Raw genomic sequence first — 22,658 nt, 5'->3', positions numbered from 1 at the left:
CACATGTAAAAAATTCTCTCAGCTTAAAGGTTCAATACATACTGTAGATGTTTTAGTTTTGTGGATAAATTTCATAAAATGAGGTAGAAAAGCAGCTAAAAGTGGCCTTCTTGGTTCATACTGTGAGTGATTACAGAATGCTTTGAAAGTAGCTCATGGTGCAAATCTGTATCTGTAAACACAAGCTGATTAAGCTGACCTTTCAGTTGTTTCCCTATGACTGCTCTTCACACTGCATGAAAAACTATACATATTCAGCTAAACTATCAGACTGTCTTCCCATCTGTTTCACTTTCTCTCCCCTGCGGTTCTGTCCTCCTCGCTAACTGTTTAATGTGAAATCAGTCTGCTCCCCGAGCACCTGAAACACTTCCTGACCTGAGATGTTCTGCAAACAAAACAAGTGAAATGCTGCTCGCTCACTGACAGAAATGTGACTGCAGGAAGGTTTTGATCACTCAAATCAGGGCTAAATCACTGATAGGAATACACCATTCTTTGCAAGAATCAGTAGAGTACACAGAACCTAAGAGGAAGTTCTGATATACGTTTTGTTGTCCACCTCTGGGACTGACAGTCTGCCACGACTTGGCAGAGCTTCATCCTGGAAAACACATCAGAGAAATGTAACATGCACATTGTAAACCGCTCAAACAGGAGGGAGAGCATAGATTTAGGTCAACAAGTCGATTTCAGGTAGACAGAAAAGAAATGTAGGTTGTTTTACTTACAACACATTTGATCTGTTATGGTGATGTATTTCAAATAATTGAAACCACCTAGATGGTTGCGGGTCATGCATCATCTATGTATCATTTGGCAATATCAGCATCGTGGTTGGCTTGTTTGTTGCCAGTGAAGAGAATTAGGACTTTTTATTCTACAAGTTTAGGATTTAGACTTCATTAAAACACATCAACGAAGGGCTATTGATCGAAATCTGCTGCAAAAAGTTGCTTAAGTGCTATGTGAAGCTAAGGAGAGCTGCAGAGTGGTGCCTACTGAAGACCTCCAGGTGCAACTGCGCAATAGTCAAATACACGGTGCTGTTACCCACCACTCAGACAATGTGCATTTGTTGACAAGCAGAGGGTGGCAATGGTGGAAGAGCCATGTGTGAAGCCAAACAACCATGCTGACTGACAAGGTATGACAATATGACTGGATTTTGCTCAGATACGACTCTGCTAGTGTCTAAAGCTTTTTGTTTGCATATGGAGCATCCGTTTGTTTGAGGCTGGTGGCAGCAGACGAAGTAAGTTGACCCAGACACCCCTCTCCGAAGCAACATTTTTTCCAGTTCCTCCTGAGGGATTCTGATGCACTCCCTGTCTGGACTCGGGATGGGATATATAATCCCTCCAGGGAGTTCTGGGTCTAACCCAAGGCCTCCTCCCAGTTAGACGTGCCCAAAAGACCTCCACAGGAGGCATCCTGATCAGCTGCCTGAACCACCTCAACTGGCTCCTTTCAGTGTGAAGGCTCTACTTCAAGATGGATGCCCAAGCTCCTCACCCTTAGCCCAGACACCTCCTTGAGGAATCTCGTTTTGACCGCCTGATCTTATTCTTTTGGTCATTACCCAGAGTTCATGACCACATCTGAGGGTTGGATCATAGATCCACCAGTAAATCGAAAGCTTTACCTTCTGCCTCAGCTCCCTCTTCCCCGAATAAGTCCGGTACAGTGCCTGCAAAACTGCTGATTCTGCACCAATCCACCAGTCATTCTCACAGTCCATCTCAAGGTTGTTAACTGAACCTAACTAAATGACTAAAACTAAAATTCAAAAATTATTTTAGTTAACTGAAACTAGATAAAAACTAAGCGTTACCAAAAAAACGAAAACTAACTTAACCTGTATAGTGAGCTTACAAAACTAACTAAAATAAAATAAAAATGGAGACCAAATATCCTTAGTTTTAGTCTTTGACACAACCATATTGACTGGCACCAACATCATAGTCTGGGGAGAGTAAAATTGCCTGATCCGATTGGTTAAGACTTCACATAGTGGTAGTTTTATGTCTAGAGTTGTATTCAAACATCATCATTAAGTAAATAGCCGAAATGATAAGTGAAGAGTAGCCTGTTTGAATATGTTTTTAAAAATGTATGATGTTCACTCAGCCCTGACATCTATCCGTAAAAAACTAAAACTAATAAAACTAAACTAAAACGAAGCATTTTTTGCAAAATAAAAAACTAAACTAAACAAACAATCAGTCAAACTAATAACTACACTGAAATCGATCACAGAAAGTAATAACAAAATAAATATAAAAACTCATGAAAAATCCAAAACTATTAGACTATTAGACTATTAGACCCCAAGATACTTGTTTGTGTGAAATCAACTGCTGCTATGATGTCTACAGTTGGTGGCTACATTAGAGAGGCTGATTTATTGGATGCTAGTTGAGATACGTTCATAAGATTCTGAACTAATAAAGACATTAGACCATGAAAACAGATCAGGGTTTGTCCAACAGGTCACATCTTCTGCCCTATAGGAAATTTTCTTTCTAAATCAGCAGTTAGGTGTGCTCAATGCTAGCGTTAAAATGTTAGGACATGGTAGAAATCATCCGCTACTGACATCAGTTCCTGCCCACATTATTTGCAGATGTTTTTTGCTGATATTGGACGACACTGATGTTAAACTAGTGAATCCGTGCATCCCTCAAAGAGCCAACTTTGTGATGAAAGATAGATTTTTTTATTCATTTGTAAACTTTGGAAATAACTTAAGCAGCTTTCTGAACCTGGTAAAGCTACTTAACATGAGACATGCCAGGTTTTTCTCTTCGTCTCTTCTTAGCCTTATCCATCATTGTCCTTCTCTGTATCTTAGCCAGCCTCAGCACAGTTTGATTCAACAACTGTGTCTAACTGGCTTCTTTTTAGCTAAGGGCTGGTGTGTGAACAAGTGCCATAAAGCCATACACACGTGGGATTCTTAATCTAAACCTAGTCATTTATTTGTAATTGGAATAATTATCAGCATCCAACAAGCATAGGGGGTCAGTAGAATTACTAGCATGCAGTTTAGACTCTGTTTACTGTATTAGAAAAAGAATATCATCTTTGTTTGATTTTTAAGTCAAGCAGACATTCTTCTTGCAGCACAATGCAAAAACATGCAGCAAACTGTAAATCCTACATAATGATATACAAAGAGAAAGCAACTTGTGCTTTCTAAACTATTTTTCAGCATCATCATCCCTCTTTCATCACTGTTTTTGGTTGGTCTAATGTAACACAGCCTCTAATTAGCTGCATCTTTCAAGGAGGAGGTTGGCTTTGAAATAAAGTAAGGAGAAATTATGATAGAGGAGGAGGAGAGTCAGAGAGGGAGGGGGTGAGGAGAAGAGGTAGCTTGTTTCAGTCTGCAGTGATCGCTCATCCAGGAGCTGCTTCCTCTCAGGGATATTTGGATTTTTTTGGTCTGGATGCTGTAGCTCGGGGTCGGGCTCTCTCTCTGTCTTTGTGTGAGGACGCTGCATGTCTGGCATGCAGACATGGGCCCCTCGTGTCGCTCTGGGATTACCGTGTGCCTGCTCCTCACCCTGGCTCAGGTGATGTTTGTGACGTGCCAAGAAGATAGAAAGAATGGTGAGTGACGAGTGCCAAAAATCAGTCTGCTCTCTGATTGGTTTTCCCTGTTTACACCTCACTTTTTCAGGTGTTGGTCAAAACAGAAGACCATTTTTCTTTCTTATGCATCAAAAATGATTTTTTTAGAAGATGTTTTTATTTGATCCAATTATTCTGCACAGCCTTATTTTAAAACTGCTCATCCACATTCATGTTTGTTGTACCAGTAAGCCTCCAAACTGCATAAGTATGACTTTTTAATGATTTATAAGCCACGTGAAAGCATTTCCTTCTGTATTTCTAATGAAATGACATGTTTTTTTTTTTTAGTTCTGCTTGTTTTTCCCATTAATTTAGGATTTATGAGTCCCTTTGTGAAATTTAGGAAGTTGTTTTGGTGGATTCTCTCCTCTTGCAGAATTTTCTGCCTCATGTTGTAGTCAAAGTTAAACTAGGAACCACACTGGCATTGTGGTTTGCAAGCTGAAGGTTAAAATGACACCCACAGCGCTGACCAAAAGGGCTTATTATGCCTTTATGGGACACCTTTATCCTGCTTGTGAAGCCACTAAGTGATGATTAAAAGTGCTTTCTTGACACGATATTTCTTGTGACAGCTGGAAACTTTTTCTAAAGATAATTAAAGATTGACACAGGGATATCAAGATCTGATTTCTAGGGATAAAATTCAATTTAGGCTTTAAATTGAGGAGAAGTAGACCCCCAGCTGTTAAGAGAAAAATCTCCAAATGCAGAAAATTTCTTCAAAGTCAAGATGTGGCCTTTCTAAAACAAAATGTCCCGGTGGATGTGATCCTGGGTCAAAAATATCTCCCTCCCCTGCAGGCTGCAGGACAAACTAATGCATGCGTAAAGGCTAGCTGGGCTATTTCAGTGCGAGGTCGAGGCTGAATGACGGGGTTTTGAGCGCCACGGCTATAATGATGTGGCCGAGTGAATGGGACGGACAAAAGAAGGGCACTAATTTTGGTCAGACTTCGGGGCCAGAGGCAGACAAGACACACCCTGAGAGAAAAGGATGCTGGATATGAAATGTTTCACATGTTCCATCCCAGTTCACCCCCCACTGAAGCTGCAAAAAGAAACTTCAAGAATCCCACTAGTTTTAGGTCACATCTGGTGTGAAAATTTTGTGCATTTAAGTTCAGTCAAGGGATTTCCTCAATCTGTAGAGTGACAGGTGTTTCACTCAAGGCCAAAAATGAGAATCTGGTTGTGTTTCTAGCCACAAAAGTACTTATGCTGTCTAATAAATGCCAGATGAAGTAAATAGGATTGTTTTAATTTTTAACTACATTTGACCTGATTTTGGATTTCTCTTTATGGCTTCTACTTTGGCCATTTCCTCCTCATTAGCAACCGCACTAATCTCCTTAATTTGACTTGGTTAACCACGTTAGTAGTCTTCTACTTAAACTGTTGCAGCTGCTGCCATCTGTTTCTTCTTAGCAACTAGCCTAATTAGGCTAATTTCCTGACATGGTTGAGAAAGGCTAGATACAGATTTTAGCTACTGGTAAGACATAAAGTAGCTCCAGTTAGCTTTTACGCAAGAATTTGATGGCTGTAAGAGGCATCTGCAGCTTTGATGTGCAGTCATTTAGCTTAGCATAGCTGAGCATAAGGACACATATGGACAAAGCTAGCTGTGGTAGGCTTATCGTGAAGCCTTACCAAATCCGTACTATTACCCCAAAAAAAAAAAAAAAAAAAAAAAAACTCAGAATAGAAACATTTAGTATAACAACATTAGCATGGTAATTGTTTTATCTTTGCAACAACAACACAATTAGCTTAGTGTAAAGACAGGAAATAGAGAGAAGTATGTCCGTAGCTTTATTTATTGCTAACCAAACCACCAGCAACTACCTGAACCTTAAACCCACTCTTGTGCTCGTCTTAGTCAAATTGCGTGGTAGTTCCTAGCTTGCGTTAAAAATCAGCAAAAAAAAAAGTGTTCACCCAGTTGAAAAAAATAGCTAAGAGTTTGGTAAATATTCTTGTTTGATTCATAAAAGCCTTGGATAACTGTATAAGAAATCTTAAACTTGAACATGCAGTAGTTGACTTTAGCTTAGCATAAAGATGTAGACAAATGTTCGCCCTAAAGGGTCTTTTAACAAGATGTACCAAAGCCTAGCAATTAGCTTAGCATAAAGATATGTAGACAAACATTAGTCCTAATCGGCCTTCTAACAAGCCGTACCAAAGCCTAGTTATTAGCTTAGCATAAAGACATGTAGACAAACATTAGTCCTAATGGGCCTTCTAACAAGCCGTACCAAAGCCTAGTTATTAGCTTAGCATAAAGACATGTAGACAAATGCTTGTCACAAAGGGCCTGTTAACAAGCTTTTCCAAAGCCTTGCTATTAGCTTAGCATGAAGACATATAGACAAATGCTTGTCATAATGGGCCTTCTAACAAGCCTTACCAAAACCTAGCTATTAGCTTAGCATAAAGACATGTAGACAAATGCTTGTGACAAAGGGCCTGCTAACAAGCTTTACCAAAGCCTAGCTATTAGCTTAGGATGAAGACCAGAGACTGAATGAAACTTTCAGCCATGCTTCATCTATTGACAGCACATTAAAAAAACGCATACCAGCATCTAAGTTGTTCAATCAATTAAAAACAAGTTTTGCTTGATTATTTCTTACAAACCAAAACAATAAGAAGATCCCTGTAGTTTAAAACTGGCTAATCATTTTGCTGCATGTATGCTAAGCTAACCCCTTCTTCTTGCATTCTGCAGGGCCTGCAAACACTGAAGTGGTAGCATTTTCCTCACCTATTTCTCAAGAGCTATCATAAAATATTTCACAAGCTTTAATAAAATAAATTAGCATTAAAGGCTTTTTGCTTTGGCCTTTCTACCCCTAAATACCCGGGAATGTTAACATTGCATTCTTGTGTTACCAGCTGAACAGAGTGATAAATAAGCTCTAACTTAATTTCAATTGTCTTGATGTTTTGAACAGTTAAAAATAGATGAAAGGAAGCAGTGAGTAGTAAATTAAGTTTTTTTTGTGCTCTCCCTTCCTGTGAATCATCGTTTAAGCAACATTATGGAGATCAGTCCAAATTATCAAGCACTTTCAGGCAGAAAATACAGACCGTGCAATAATAGACTTTTGCCTTCCCCAGCGGGGTATAAAAATGGTAACATTTAAGCCAAAAAGGCTGCTGTAGCCTTCTTTAACCACACTACTATTATGAGGGAAATGATAGCTGCTTCATTTGAAGTAAACCTGTAAGAGAGTAGAGATCAGGGTGAGTTCATGTGCCATTTGAACAATTTTCTTAAGACATTTGTTTCCAAAGCAGGTTTGTGTGAAGGAACTTTGGGCCGAGGTTTTGTGATGATTTATGTCGGCTTGTGAAGATGTCGACAGGCCGTTTTGGATTTTAGTGTGCTGATCTTGGCTCTGTGTCTGTGAATGTTTGTTTTAGAGGGAAAAATGGCAGAGAGCTCAGAGTTGAATGGGAGACAACAACATAAACACAAACATAAACCTCATGCTTTGCTGGTTTTAAGTCAAACTGAACTATTTTTACACTTAATTGTGGGTTTAATCGGCTATTTAGTGGGAAAACAATGCAGCAATTCAGGCTTTTTGACTTTCAGATGCAACTTTTGATTTGTGGCATTATATTATGAGACATTTATGTGTCTTAACATGAATGCATGTGTGTTTTAATAGATTTTCATGAATATTTAAGGCTGCTGTATCTGGAAGAATCCTGTTTTCTGAAGCAGATTACTCCTGGACTGTGCTATTTGTAACATCTGTTTCAAGCGTTTGGTGACTTTCTTAGCTACCTGCCTGCAAAAAGAGTTTTCTCGTGGAGACAATGAAGGAAAGGTGGAGTTTATGTGGGCTGAATAATGTTATAAATAGAGCTCAGTCAGGGAGGTGAGGGCGTTTGCAAACCTCGAGGTCATAGAGCTGCACAGACCATTTGCATTCTAAAATTAGGCCACAGTTAGTCATGAAAATAGCTGCATATCAGAGCTATAATCACCTTCAAACAGCTAAAAGTGATGATTTTATTACAGTTTTTTTAATTCATCGCTGTAAAGTATGAAAATGTGTTTTATTTGCAAAAGTTTCCAGAGTAAAAGGTTTAATATCCCAAAAAAGAGGAAGCTGCAGATGGGTAGTAAACTAACAAATGCTGGAAAGAACTTTTAATAAGACTTGAGTGGCTCCAAATCCTCCCAGCTCGTGGATTTCTTCTCCTCTGGATGCAGCAGGTTTTCTAGCAGGAGGGTTCTCCGGGTGTGGCACCTCTCAGCGCTCCCAAATAAAATCAAAACCTCAACTTCTACCCAAAGCAAACGTATAATACAGGCGCTGTGGTTTCCCCTTAAATAACTCGCTGCTTTTGAAAAGCGGCCTCTATCGCGGGGAGAGGCTCCACCACATAATTAGTACTTAGGACGACGCTTAACTGCATAGATTAAAATATGCTGCACAGAGCTCCTAGCAGCTGGCCATATTTGCTCTTTTTCAACTTCTTTTTGAGACTTTTTTCCTATTTTTTTAAAGTCTGATAGACAACTGTGGGTACATGATGAGGAATAAGGGTACATAAGTTGCAAAACAAATCATTTAATTTCACTTTTGCATTTTTTTTTCTAACTGCAAGACAAAAATGTGCCTGTAAGGACTTTTATTCCCCCATGCACTTGCAAAATAATGACCATAAACGCTACAGTAAGTGAAAAATGTCTCTGTAGTACTTGCAGGAATTAGTGTAATGCCAATATGTTTAAGTTTTTGGCTGTAATAGGGTCAGTTTGAATGAAAAATCTTGCAGTTCTTGCATGGAAGGCAGCAAAAGTGACATTTTACTTTAAAACTCAGAAATACGTCTTGATTAAATGACCTGTAGATGGATGTGCAAAGAAGAAAACTATAGGAGTCGTCCTGTTTCATGTTTATCATTGGAGTTGAGAGGGGAGACATATTACTGCTGCAAAGATGATTATAGATGATGACACACTTGTATTCAGACGCGTTTATAGCCTCATTTACAGCCAGGAACTGCAAATTAAACCACAGTCTCGTCACTGATGTGTTGATTCAAGTGCAGTTTATTTACCTGACAGTGTCTGTGGAAGCTAGAGGACGTCTAATTCTTAGTTTTGTGCACATTTTTCTGTATTTTACATAAATCAGTGACCTGTCAGGCGTCCCCAGAGGGCACATTGCTTTGAAAATGATCCTCAGCTTTGTTGTAATCCTTTTTTACTGTAATTTCAGCAGAATGCTATAATCATGTGAACTGAAAACACTTTTGGCAGTTTTATCATTCTGCACATAAGCCATAAAAAGGAATGTTTTCAGATCTGGAACTCCAGTTGTTATGCAGGAGTTGATATGTGAAAGTTGACTTTTATGCCCATTGCATTGAATTTTCTAGTTTATTGTAGTATTACTGGCTTTTGTTTGTATTTTCTTGATGTATTTTAAATGCCTGTCAAAGATGGGGTACATAGACTCGAATGTGGGGCAGGAATATGTTCATGCTTTATAGATTATATTTGTTATGCAATAAGATTAATTCAATTTTGTGCCTTTTAAGAGCCAGATAAGATGTAACGAGTTAAACTAAGGCAGGATACTTGATCCTAGTAGCCTATTAGTTAAACTTTCAAAAAGGTGGATACTACATTTCCCACAATGCAACTCTTTACCATCATGTTAATATTTTGGTAAATGCCAGCTTCTTTCTGACCTTAATCCCTCAGATTAAGGCTGGCTTTTGTGCATTTTGTGTCTCAAAATAAACAGAACTGAGGGAGACTTTAACATTCATAATTAAAGACTTGATTAAAGGGTTTTTTTCAGCCTGAGGAGCACATTACCCCATATGATGAGCACAATCAGTGGAAATTCCCAAGTCTGACAGTGGTTTTTCAGTTTATTGGCCTTCAGTTTGATTTCAACATATTTGCATTCCTGTATTTTAAGTGTTTGAGAACCATCTTTGAGGAGGTGTATGAACTTGACTAAGCTATACAGCAAATGAACTTTCATTTTTGATTAATGTAGACATTTCAGAGTTAAAATTTGACGTATTGTACCTTTAAATTAATCTGACAGAAATTCAAATACTGTATAAATTACATAAAAAGTATATCATTGTTATAAACCAAATTAACTAATATAAAACATGCTTAAAAAAAGAGTATTTGAGACTAGAATTACCTTTTTTCTATGAAAACTGTTACCTCTTTTGCAAATACTTTATATGTTGATAATTATGCAACTCAGTGTATCCCTTAATGAAGATCTCATTGAGAATCTTAGGGAAAATTTCACTAAATAGCCCTGTATAACTATCACACAAGTGGTAGTTTTAACTTTGATCACATACTAAGATGCTTTTCAGCAAATTATAAGAAGAACTTCAGCCTCAGTTAAGCTATAGATGAAGGACTAGCATCCTAAACCAAGGAATTGTGGGACTGAGTCCTGTCTGCGATGCAGTCCTTCTCTATGGCGTTCAATTTCTGGTCTTTGACTCAACCATATTTCAGCTTTTACTGCAAAAAGTAAAAAGAAAATTAATCGTAAAGTGCTCAAACACTGCTGTTATAGAGAGTTGACTAAAGCTTACAGTCTGTACACAGTAGAGGATTAGCCCCCTTCTTAGCTCATAAACAGTAAATCCATGCATCATGCACAGCTGATTTTTGTTGTATTGCTTTGTAATGGGTGCAGCCTAGTGGCCAAGGTAGAAAGTACAGCTACATCACCTTCGTAGGTGTGTTTTAAAGGCCTGTTTTCTGTACTGTTATTTTAGTCTGTGTACTTTTTAGCAGTCCTGGGCACTTGATCTTGTATTTAAAGTCCTTTTTAGACAGAAAAAAATCAATGAACTTCTTGGTTTAGGATCTGTTCTTCAATGAATTACACTTTTATTTTCTTTTGTGACTGACTCCACTAATACCTGCTGATGTCTCCTGCACACAGAGAAAGTTTCATGACCACTGGAGGGTGTAAAAACGTCATTTTCATGCTGCTGTGCTTGACTCAGACAGCTGTACAGAAAACGGACAGGTCTACTCCAACAATCAGATATGGAGTCCGGAGCTGTGTCGGGTCTGTGTGTGTGACATGGGCGCTGTGGTGTGTGGGGACGAGGTGTGTGAGGAGCTGAATGACTGCCAGACGGCTGTGTATCCCGAGGGCAGGTGTTGCCTGGTGTGCTCGACTGCAGCACCGACTCACAGTAGAGACTCTGACGCAGGTAAATGCTGTTTGTTCCCTCCAATACTGGGAGCTCTGGTTTACTCAGCACCTTTAGGTTCCTTTCAGTTGGTGGCAAACATCATTATGGGGATTTTTCTTACCATGGGGGTTTAAAGCATTAGAAATTATCATCACATATGTATGCTGTTGCTTGTTTTTACACTAGATTAAACAGCAGAAAAAAGAAAATAGTTCAGAAATACAGAAACCTGAAGCAGACATGCATGTGTACATTTAATTTACTCTGTTTTATGGAGTAAAAATAAAAGATGTGGACTTCAGCATAGTAAAGTTGGTGGTGAGCTGAGGTGACCATGCTCAGTGCATACTACATAATTTATTTAGCAAAATTGAAAAATGATCATTAGAAGCTTGTCATCTGGCTTCTATTGAAATTTCTGTAGGGGAGCATGCTCTGTCTGACTCCATGCAATAAAAAACTCAGCTCTTTCTCTGTCTGTAAATGTTTACCTGACCTGGAAACTCAGTTTCTGTTTCTGCAAAGCATCACCTGCACATTTGTTAACCTTACCTGCAGGAAGCATTGCTGCAGACAGTAATAATCAAACCAACACGCCAGCTGGCCCTCTCCTTGCAGCCTTTGCCATGCATTCCAGTTAAAGCCAAACAAAAGTGGCACGGGTCAAGTGTTGACTCACGAGTATAACAGTCTCACTGTTTGCATTGTTTCTTTCACCACAAACTCCACAATCCAAGCAGAGGAAACAATTTTCCTCCATTATGTTTACAAGTTTAAAACATTTACAGAGCCACAGGACTCATGATGTTTACTTGTGGTTTATACTTATGGAGGAGTCTGGATAAGCTCCACTGGAGCACAGTATTTGACAAAATCTGAGCTATACAAGGCACCAAATTATTTTCATTAAGAAAAAGGGAGTTTTGGGTGTGTATTTCCTCATCCATATCTCTCTGAGTGGCTGAATGAGTCTAAAACACTCCCCTGTCCTCCCTTGGTGTCTCCCCTGTTTTCGTCTTTGCAGTAACTGCAGTTTAATCAACTGCTGCTTAATATTTATCAGCCAACTCTAATATAATATGCTCTGTTTCACTTGCCGGGGTTTCCTGCTCACAGGCAATCGAATGGTGATGGACCAGACCTAGCACAAAAATCACTTTGGGAGTATTGCAGAGCAATGTACCAATGTGACACCAATGTACAAATGTAGTGCTCACAATGGTATGGGAGATCAACCAACCCCATCATGGGGATGGTTGTCACACACACTGTTTTTTTTTTTTGCCTCAATGTTGTTTTTATGGGAAAAATCCTTAAATAAAGGCAAGAAGGCAGAACTAAATTTGAAACTTTAATTGCATTGACAAGTTGACAAATACAACTTTATGCTTCTTAACACAAAATGAGCAAGAAATACACAAAGGAACATCTTTAGGCCAGCCTTTAGCAACATAAAGAAAAAAACAAATAGGCCTAACATTAATAGGTTACTCAAGGAGGCTACATGCATTCACATTCATCATGTGACAACCAACTCCAAAGAGAATGTGACAACCAACCCAACTGGAATTCCTGGCTAACATCAAGGCTAATAACCATCTAACAACTAGTTAGCTAGCTAACTATAATCTAAATGATAGCTTTCCCTTCACACTTTTTCAGGGTAACAGTTGTTTTGTTATAAACTCGTTGTGGGAAAGCCGAGAAGAACAATACTGAGGAGCTGAATATTTACCATTTGACATGAAAATGCAAAAAGTCCTCCCCTAGGATCAGCTGTCCTACCCCAGTGAAGACTATGTAGGTCAGCTTTTAAGCCAATTCTGGAAATTTGCATAGCAAATTTAGGGAGACAGTGCCCTCTGGTGGCCAGATATAATGAGTGTGACAACCAACCCCTGTGACAACCAACGCTGTTCTCCCCTAAAGCTATGGTGGAGACTTGATGCAAAAGACTTAAGATCCCCTAAACTTTGTTGTGAGTTCAGTTAGTTAGAAATAGTGATCTAATGTTGAAACTGGCCAGATAGATGCTAGCTGGCTAATCAAAAGGGCAACATGACCTTACAATATGTTGCATTTGAGATCAAAGTAGTAAAGCAAGGGTTCAAATTTCAATACAAAATGAGTCTGGTGAATATAGCTGATTTAAACTGTACCATGGGATAGTTGCTGCAGGTCCCCTAAAGAAATCCCCATAATGACGTGTAAAACTTCCCTATCACTGCCAACTGAAAGGCAATCAGCCACATTACTGATGTCCGTTGCTCTTCTGTCTCATGAAGATGCCTGCTCAGACAATGGAGAGACCTACTCCCACAATCAGATTTGGAGCCCAGAGCCGTGTCTGGTCTGTGTGTGCGACGCAGGGACTGTGGTGTGTGAGGAGGTGGTGTGTGAGGAGCTAAAGCACTGCCAAACAACAGAGGCCCCTGAGGGCGAGTGTTGCCCTGTGTGCTCGACTACACCACCACCATCACCACCACCACTGCTGCATCCTAGCATGGACAATAAAACTGGTAATAAATATTTAATAAGAAGCTGATATTTGGCAGAGGACATTTAAATGTGGGTCTATAAATATCCACATTTACAAATCCACCCGGGGTCTATTTGTGTGGATTTTATGATGTTTTAAAAGCAGAGACTACAATATTACCTCTTCTGGAATGATCACTATGCTAAAGGTGATCATTAATGCTCTGTATATGAAGCCTAAATAAGTTGATTTTTCTTTATTACTTTGTTCTTTAAAAAAACACTGAGAAGTTTTTTTTGTTTTGTTTTAATGAGTATTTCATGCATTTGTATTTCTTCTACCTTGTTGCTTCTTACTTTTATGTGTGGTATAGATATTGTCATACTAAAGTGTTCTATAAATGATGTTTTTGCATGTCTTTAAAGTTACATTTATTTAAATCATGTACAAAAATGTTGTTATGGGTCATAACATACTTCCTTTTTTCCATAACAACCTTGACTTTGAACAATACTTGACAAGATGTACTATTAACTACTTTTTACCCTTTTCAGAGCTATATTGGTATGATTGGAGGGATGATTTTGAGTTTATCTAGGCATAAAAAATCTTGAGTCATTCTAAAATAGCATTTATGTGTTAAGACACATACATAAACTGTTATGACCCCTATAATGACACTGCTAACAATCCTCGTCTTAGCTAGTATGGTGTTTATGATGTGTAATGGTTGTTTCATAATGAAGGTAATTTAACAACATAATAAGTGGGGACCCCTGATATGGAGAGTATTTCAGAAATATAGTATTTATCATCAGATTAACAGAGCTTTAGCAGCAGCTACTGTTTGTGCAACTTTGGAGTTACAAGCCAAACACTGCTTTTTTTAGGGCAATGGTGCCCCCCATTGCCTTGTTTGCAATTTTTTGCCCTGTTTTTTCCCATTTTTTTTGCTACTTTTAATCCAGTGCAGCTTAAAGCCCATTTTTGCCACTTTTTGCCCATGTTTGCCACTTTTATCCCATTTTTGCCCTTTTGTCCAGCTTTTACTGTTTGCAATTTTTGTCCCCTTTAGCCATTTTTGCCCCTTTTCGCCCATCTAAGCTGCCTTTTGCTATTAAATGCCATTTTTCCCATTTTTCCACCTTTTTTTCTGCTTTTTGCCCATTTAAGTCACGTTTCACTCATTTTTTGCCTTTTTTTTCCTATTTTGCCCCTTTCCACCCATTTTTGTGACTTTTTTGCTGCTTGACCATTTTTGCCACTTTTCACAACTTATACTGTGGCTCTTGCAAAGGTATTTTTCAACAGTTTGGCTCTTTGGTTGAGCAGGGTTGAGTAACACTGCTTTAAGTTTTGAGGATGAACAAAGAAGAACACTTAAGTCCTTAAAACATACTTTAATACTGATGAAAAAAGAAAAAGACCTCAGCTGACATAGATCTGATGGCCCAGTCTAAAACCCCATAAATGTTTAAGTATATATGGCTGAAATTTACAGTTGATATAAACAGATGTAAATAGTTGCAGAAATGTTGATATCTGCAGATACCGATATTTGCCTTTTAAAGCTAATATCTACTGCTAATATCAGGTCGATAATATCATCCCTAATGTACACCATCCAATAGAGGTGGTGGCAGAATACACATTGTTAGTTGGAAAATCTTCCAAGAAGAAGAAAGAAGAAGAGACAGCCATGGCAATCACTCAAGTCAACATTTGTTTATACTCTGTGTGAACAATGGATTCTGCTGTATGACAGTTTAAGAATAGACTAGATGTTTTACAGCTCTACTCACTGATGAGTACCCAGTACCCAGGCTCAGTCCCACAGCATGCCCAAGTCCACATGAATTATGCTCAAAACTATTTCCTGAAGTGGACTCAGGCACTGTGTCAGAGTACAGTAGGCTTGCATTTACAATGTGCTACAACCCTTAGTCATGTTGGATTTGGGACAAGCGTTAGTCATCAGTTAAAAGAGCTCTTAAGCAGGTAGAACCATTGTGATGGAGATGCAGTAAACACTGACAGCCTACTTAGCAACTGTTGCTTGAGTTTGTTGGCATGTCAACATTTAGCAGCTAGCTCTAAACTTGAGCACAGCATGGCTGGTAGGTCTCATTAGATTGTCAGTATGATTGTGATAAACCTGCCTCAAACACCAAAACATTTCCACAGTTAACAGAAAATGAGCCTTGTACTGAACTTTGTGCCAGTGGTCCTGATGTTTCTCATGTATATTTTCCACTGTACAAGTGCAGTCATATGAGTTGTTGTTCTTTCCCATTAAGATTCCTGCACAGAGGATGGCAAAGTCTACTCCAACAATCAGATATGGAAGCCAGAGCCATGTCAAGTCTGTATTTGTGAAATGGGGAAGGTGTTTTGTGAGGAGTTGGTTTGTGAAGATTTAGGTGACTGCAAGACCGCAAAGACTCCAGAGGGCGAGTGCTGCCCTGTGTGCTTGACTGCAGACCCTGGTAAACTGGAATATAACCCTCCCATCTGTCTATTAATGCATCCTGGTCGTCTGGCAGTGTTAGTTGATTTTACTCATGTGAAGCAGACAGAATCTTCACATCTGTGTTAGAACTGCTGGCGCTTTTTGTCATGTCTTCTGACCTGAACTTTTCCTCTTCAGGCTCCATCCTGTGTGCAAAACCTCAGAATGTTCTTTTTATTTTCAATATTGTGTTCAGAGTTTCCCTATGACTGTCTTGTCCATTTGCAAAGGGAATACAGTGACTTTTTGTCAGATAAGTTTACTTCTCAACCAGCTTTACTGCAGTGTAATCATTGGTGGCAACTACATATTAAACACGTGAAACCTGTGAAGTTGCTGCCAATTTTTCTGCCACACAAAAAGGTTGGGGAAGTAACTTACCTATCAAATAATGTGTATTCCTCTGGGAAATTATTATCTTTAATGTCATGCTCAGAGTCATGTTGTCAGTTATTCTAATGTATATTTAACGATGATAAGCTATCACATTTTTATTATTTGTGCTTATTTTGTGTTGCTTTGTCTTTCAGGTCAAATGAAAGATTGATGTATAAAATTTTCTTTATCTTTAAAACTGTAAAGTTTAAAGCCTGTATGTCTATGATTTATGATTCGTGACCTTGGCGACTCCTTCTGGATGTATTGCTAACGGTTAGGAGGATGCTAAAGTCACGTTGAAACAAAATCTGCACATAAGGGCTTTAAAAAACTATACTACTTGTTACAATTTGAATATTTGCTCGCATGAGTGGTAAATGTGTCATTGTCGCTTTGCACTTAAAGGAAAAGTTTAAGATTTTTGTTGTATCATGCATACGTGTTTGTTTTTGCCAAAAGTTAAGTGATGCTATCATCATTATTTCCATATTTTTAAGCTAAATATGGAGTAAAAGCCAGGGACTGGAAGCTAGTTAGCTTAGCTTTGTATTAAGACTGCAATAAGATGGCTTCATATTAAGCTTAAAGTGGTATCAGTCATCTTATAACTCTTGGCAAAAATGCAAACCAGTGCAAAGTGTTAAATTCACAGGCCAAAGTCAAAACTCACAGGAAGGCTAACTTAATCTTCCTGTCTCTGTTTCATGAAGACACCTGTACAGAAAATGGAAAAGTCTATGCTAACAACGACATGTGGAACCCCGAGCCGTGTCGGATCTGTGTCTGTGATCTGGGGATAGCTGTGTGTGAAGAAGTGGTCTGTGAGGACCTCGGCAACTGTGAGAAAACTGTGACTCCAGAGGGCGAGTGCTGCCCCGTGTGCCTGACTCCAGGCTCAACAACGAAGCCCCAAACTAAACCCAAAATAGGTAAATGTTGCATCAATCCAATGATATTAGTCACAAATACACATCTTCTTTTCTTAATTATGATTCCTCTTTCTCTCCTCAGTGTCAGCAGCTGATGAGACTCCAGGGGAAAGCTGCACGGTCGAAGAGCAGGTCTATAAGCACAACGACATCTGGAAACCAGAGCCATGCCAAGTGTGCGTCTGCGATGACGGTGTGGCCATCTGTGATGAGGTCCAGTGTGAGCTGATTTCAAACTGCGAGAAGGTTGTGACACCTGAGGGAGAGTGCTGCCCCGTGTGTGACACCTTCGCCAGCGCAAGCAGAATGATCGGTAGGGCTCAGATTATCCCTTATATTCTTTACCCAGTTACATGTAAATCAATTACATTTTGATGACACAGCATGCTTCTTTATAATGCAACTTATGATGTTATGATGTGTGAAGTTTTTCACATCTATAACAACACACCAGTGATGTTATATAACTGTAACACTCCTTGGACTACACTTTTCCATCATCGAACTGTTGAATTTTAACAGTAAAAAAGATTTTTAGATTTTGTTTTTGAATATTTGAAAATTAAATAAATTTGATACATTTTGCTGATTTTTTAAAACATGATAAATATCATGTAGAAATCGTGTAGAAATCTGCTTGTTTACATAACAAGTGAAGTTGTAATAGGATATAACATTGTTCAGATTAAAATGTAAAGCACTAACTTCATTTTTCTTTGTTTTCCCAAGAAATTTTGGGCTTCAAGGTGAGTCATAATTTACTTTTACGTGGTTTTATACAAAATCTAAATAATTATGTTGTTTGGGCTGGAATAAGTTTTGTGTGTTTTTTTTCTTTTATAGGGACAGAAAGGTGAACCAGGTGATATCCCATATGTGAGTAATCTATAGAAGTTCAAAGTTTGCTCAAAGCTTCTATTTAACAAAAAATGTTTTATAAATCTTATTAAATTTCTTTTTTTCTTTTACTGCAAAGATTTAAGAGTTGTTTTTTTAATCTCAGGTTGTGGGACACCCTGGACAGATGGGACCTGCTGTGAGTTTTGATTCCTCTTCCTCTCACTTTTGTTTTAATTTTGAGTCTGAAATACATCAGAGTGTAAATCACTTAGAATTACAATAACAATCAAATAAATTCATGATATTTGACACAAAAAGCTTGTAAGAATGATCAGCCTTCAGTATGTACAATTCTGTGCATTTATGTCAACACTAGAGGGCAGCATAGTCTTCTGTTATCATCACCTGGAGAATAAAACGTCATCATGGTCAAAGAAAACCAGCTGAGTCCGACATCAGAAGGCCATGAGATTCAGATTACACAAGAAATTATGTGTGCAGTTAAAGGCTTAACCTGGAATGCTTGAAGGTTATGATGAATGTTAAAAAAGTTTGTGAATACAAAGGATTAATGATTATACTCTGCAAATGTTGTTCCAGATAGATTTTTAGATCAGGTAGATTATTTATCCCAAAAGAAATTCAAGATTAACTGTTCCATTACACACACAGTAAGAGAAGGAAAAACAAAGGAAGTAAAGAAAACATAAAAACGCTCAAGAATTACATTTGTGCAAATGGGACAGTACTAAAGCAAAATAATGTATCAAATATATACAAAGTATTTTAAAAGATGTTAAAAAAGTTAAAGAAGGAATATACCTACTGTCGAGTAATGTGCAACATTATGGGGCGTTTGAATATCAGTGGAAGGCATCAGAAAAAGGCAGGATAAATGTGTTGAGATGTTGAAGAGTGTAGAATGACAGAAACTCTTATAAATGAATGAATATCTGACAGCAGTATAATACAAGTAAAAGATCAAAACAGGTGTGTGCAGTTACCGGTTCTTAAAGGTGTGTGTGTGCTGTTTGTTAGAACTGTTATTAATATGGATTTGTTCAATACACTTTTCATGTCATAAACTTTTTATTCTTTGGTCCAGGGTCCTCCAGGAGCTCAGGGATACACCGGATCAAGAGGCTTTAAGGGCAGACGGGTAAGTCTTCACCTACTCGTCAGCTGGCTAATACAATGTTAACAGCTCAATTCACAGTGCCATACAAAGCGACATGCTTACAGCTTATCCTACAGGCTTTCTTCTCCTTTCAGTTGCCTGCACATTTATGATTGTTTTTCATGATGTAAAAGATGTTTTCGCTCTTCTCCCAGTCTGCTTCAGCATGGGTTTGCGATTGTTACGGGTGCTGGATTGTTCCAACGGCTACTCCCGCGGTTGCTATGTAGCTGTAGGAAAGTGGCAGTTTAATCAGAAATTGACCAAATTTTCCTCTGAAACAAGAACCGAGACTCACAACGAAAGCTTGTCTTAGCAGAGAAGATGTTATTGCACTCTCCCAACCAGGCTTGGCATGAATTTATTCTCTGAAGACTCCATCGTTCACACAGAGGTAGCCTGTCTGCTCAGGAGAAGCGCATTTGTAGAACGAATGTGACAGAAGGTTCCTCTAGTCACCTTTTGAGAATTTTTTGAAAAGTCCTGCCCTTCCCAAACGCTTTCAATGGGAGCTTCCCCAGATGAATGTGAAATATATCCATGCAGTAGATACTGTATATGGAACAGTCTATCTGTGATGTCAGACTGACACTGAGGTGCATTGGTTCTTGTAGAAAGCCCTGAATAAAGGTTTATTAAGGAGGGAAAGTGCTGTATAATGACAAAGAATATTAGCACAAAGATTCTGTAAATAACCTGTATTAGAACCACTGTACATGTGTTAGCTGTATCATACAGTGCTAGCAGCAAAACAGCTACAAAAATGTTAAAACAACTGAGTGTGAAGCTGATCTAACATGAGACATCGCTCAAAGGGTGCTTTTCACTAGTGGGTGCCTCCCTTTAATCCATGGATGGTAGTTGTAGACAGACTTAAACGTACCTGCCCAACTATTGTCAATTTTTCTGGAAAAACAACATATACTTATCTTGTAAGAATAGTATTGCAGATAAAGTGCATCCAATAGTGCAGCAGCTCATAAGATTTTAATATTTTTCAGTTTTTCAACTAAAAAAAGAAAAAAATGAAAATAAAACACATGCCAGTTTGTGCTTGGAGAAATACTTCTTACACAGCTCTGATAAGTTTTACAGATTCTTCTAACACTGACCATACTTCACCCTGTAGGGATTTCCAGGACCTCCAGGGTTTGATGGTGAGCCTGGTATTCCAGGAAACCCAGGACAACCCGGGCAGCCAGGCCAGGCTGCTCCCCCTGGGGTGAGTTTTCCCACAGTCAATTTATTTTGATTTATTGCAAGAGAAATGGGCCTGTTTGGAAAATTTGTTAACGTGATTATATATTTTTGTAGGGCAACATCGGAGCTCAGATGGCTTTGGGGTTCAGTAACGAGAAGTCTGTGATGGCCTCCATGGTGTCGGGAACGAGGGTGAGTGCTGCAAAAAAGTGTTAGAAAAGATCAAGAAATTAAAGAGTTTTTTTTAATTAATTCAAAACTTTGGATTTTCCCAAAATGTCTGTTTTAACAGCAGTGTTAATATTTCAGGGTGAAGCAGGACCAAGAGGGCCTCCAGGAAACGCAGGACCAAGTGTACATCTTCATTACCAAGAATTAAAGACTTGATTGTGGTTTACTTTTCGGTCTTGTCCTCTTGTACAGATATGGATAAAAAATGGTTCCAATTTTGTCTTTGTCCAGGGTCCACCTGGTGGTCAGGGAATTCCAGGAGAGGCTGGCGATCCAGGACCGATGGTAGGAACATTTCTGCATCTTATCCTTCTTTTGTTTGCCACAGAAACACAAATTGTCTCTTAATATATAGAGTTTTGACAGTATTTGTGTTTGTTCACAGGGGGAGCCAGGTCACCGGGGACCAGATGGACCACCTGGAAAAGCTGGACTGGATGTGAGTTTTTAAAAGAATCAGATTAAGGCTTTATCAGCTGTTGCATTCACACCTTGCTTCTGAATGTTGCTAATTTATCATTTCATGCAACATCTGCTTGTTATGTTCAGTTATTTCTTCTTTGGAACTTTTATGCTGAAGTTAACCCCTTAACGCCTGTTGTTGCATATTTGTACATACTTTTATGATACCTCTGTCTAATCAATATGCTCAATAAATACTCAAAAAAACTTCTGAATACAATCTGATTAATGATAAAAATGTCCTCGAGTGGATTATCAGTTACCAAAAACAACTAATGAATAAAATGAGATACTAAAAATATAATTGTTAAATTTAATGGAGATTTGGATTTTTTTTAATTTCTGTATCTCAGTGAGATTATTCATGATAAAATACAGGGTAAATAATTAAAATATGTGGAGGTAAAAGCACAATATACTGAATTGTAACATGTGAGTCAAATACGAGAGTATTTTTCTGCTGTTGAGACTTCTTCAGATTGAAATACTACACTTTGTCTTTTACTTTTTTTTTTGTTATGCTCCTGAACTTACTACGTTTCGTTACACTGTAAGGTTTTAATTTCTAAACATACGAACAGTTGGCAAAATTTGTACATTTGCTTTGCAAGACAGTGCTTTTTTGGGTGACTTTAGTCATCATTTTGCTATAAAAGGAAACATAAGAGACACAACTCAGACAAAAATTCTCCAATTATTATTATTAAGTTGTAATTTTTTTTAATTCAATTTCTGCTTTATTTAAGGAAGCAAGCCAATCTATGCATCCTTCAAGGTGTGTGCAGGGCCCTAAAACGTATTCCAGTCAGGATACCCTTGGTCAAGAACCAGTTATTAATAAGCATTTGTTGCTGTTATTTATGTTATTTATGTGTTGTGGCTGTGCTATGATCCCCCCTGCCTTTCAATGAGCCTACATGGAAAGCATTAAGCAGGAGCAGCACATGTTCCTGCTCTTCTTATGCCGATTAGGAAAGCCCGAGGCAGGGAGAGAAGCAGCAAAACCCAGAGCAGAGCAGACATCAGTGACAACAGAATGACATTGATTAAGTCAGAAGCATAATAAAGGAGGAGCTGGGGTGGAGGAGGGTTGCAAGAGCGGTCTGCTGAGAGAACGGCAGAGTATAGGCGGGCAAGAGTAGTTTAAATATGGCAGCATGGGAGCGATTAGCCAATAGCGTGCTTATCAGCTGATCTCAATTATGGCAGCACTTGACTCCGTGGCTCTTAAAAGTCTTAAATATAAAACCATAAAGTCTTGAATTTTGTAGCTGTTTTCATTATATCTGTCTAAAGAGGCCATAGGCTAGTTTTTCTGCCTTTGTTTTCAGATTTAGTTTGAAGCACAAGGGAGATTCTGATGGAACTGTACCAGACTTGTCTGTGTTCAGCGCATCCTAAAGCTCTGCTGTGTCGCTAACTAGCAAGCTAACTATGTGCCTTAGTAATGTGTGCATGTAAGTGACAGGGTAATGCAAGTTTTCTGTCTGTTAATGTTAGCACCACTAGTATCTCAAAGATTTTCATTGTAACCAATTTTGCTTGACTATGATGTTACATTTTTACAACCTGCACAAAACATGCACGTCA

The 22,658-nt window shown here is 38.5% G+C and overlaps 1 protein-coding gene across 2 annotated transcripts in view; it reads left to right on the top strand.

The window, feature by feature from the left end:
• Nucleotides 1–22,658, top strand: part of LOC121505957 (collagen alpha-2(V) chain-like) — a 41,347-nt gene that overhangs the window by 952 nt on the left and 17,737 nt on the right. The window contains exons 1-12 of one of the 2 annotated variants that reach the window (XM_041781402.1): nucleotides 13,259–13,382; nucleotides 16,940–17,158; nucleotides 17,241–17,471; nucleotides 17,888–17,904; nucleotides 18,002–18,034; nucleotides 18,162–18,194; nucleotides 19,104–19,157; nucleotides 20,305–20,397; nucleotides 20,490–20,567; nucleotides 20,685–20,729; nucleotides 20,838–20,891; nucleotides 20,992–21,045. In XM_041781402.1, coding sequence (XP_041637336.1) covers nucleotides 13,367–13,382; nucleotides 16,940–17,158; nucleotides 17,241–17,471; nucleotides 17,888–17,904; nucleotides 18,002–18,034; nucleotides 18,162–18,194; nucleotides 19,104–19,157; nucleotides 20,305–20,397; nucleotides 20,490–20,567; nucleotides 20,685–20,729; nucleotides 20,838–20,891; nucleotides 20,992–21,045 — 927 coding nt within the window. In that variant the 5' untranslated portion in view covers nucleotides 13,259–13,366. Of the gene's footprint in view, nucleotides 1–13,258; nucleotides 13,383–16,939; nucleotides 17,159–17,240; nucleotides 17,472–17,887; nucleotides 17,905–18,001; nucleotides 18,035–18,161; nucleotides 18,195–19,103; nucleotides 19,158–20,304; nucleotides 20,398–20,489; nucleotides 20,568–20,684; nucleotides 20,730–20,837; nucleotides 20,892–20,991; nucleotides 21,046–22,658 lie in introns of those variants that run through there. The other variant, XM_041781403.1, reaches the window with a different exon arrangement.

The sequence above is a fragment of the Cheilinus undulatus genome, linkage group 24, assembly GCF_018320785.1.
Source record: "Cheilinus undulatus linkage group 24, ASM1832078v1, whole genome shotgun sequence".
Classification (NCBI taxonomy): Eukaryota; Metazoa; Chordata; class Actinopteri; order Labriformes; family Labridae; genus Cheilinus; species Cheilinus undulatus.
The sequence above is the reverse complement of the archived record's forward strand: the minus strand, read 5'-3'. Positions and strand labels throughout refer to the sequence as shown.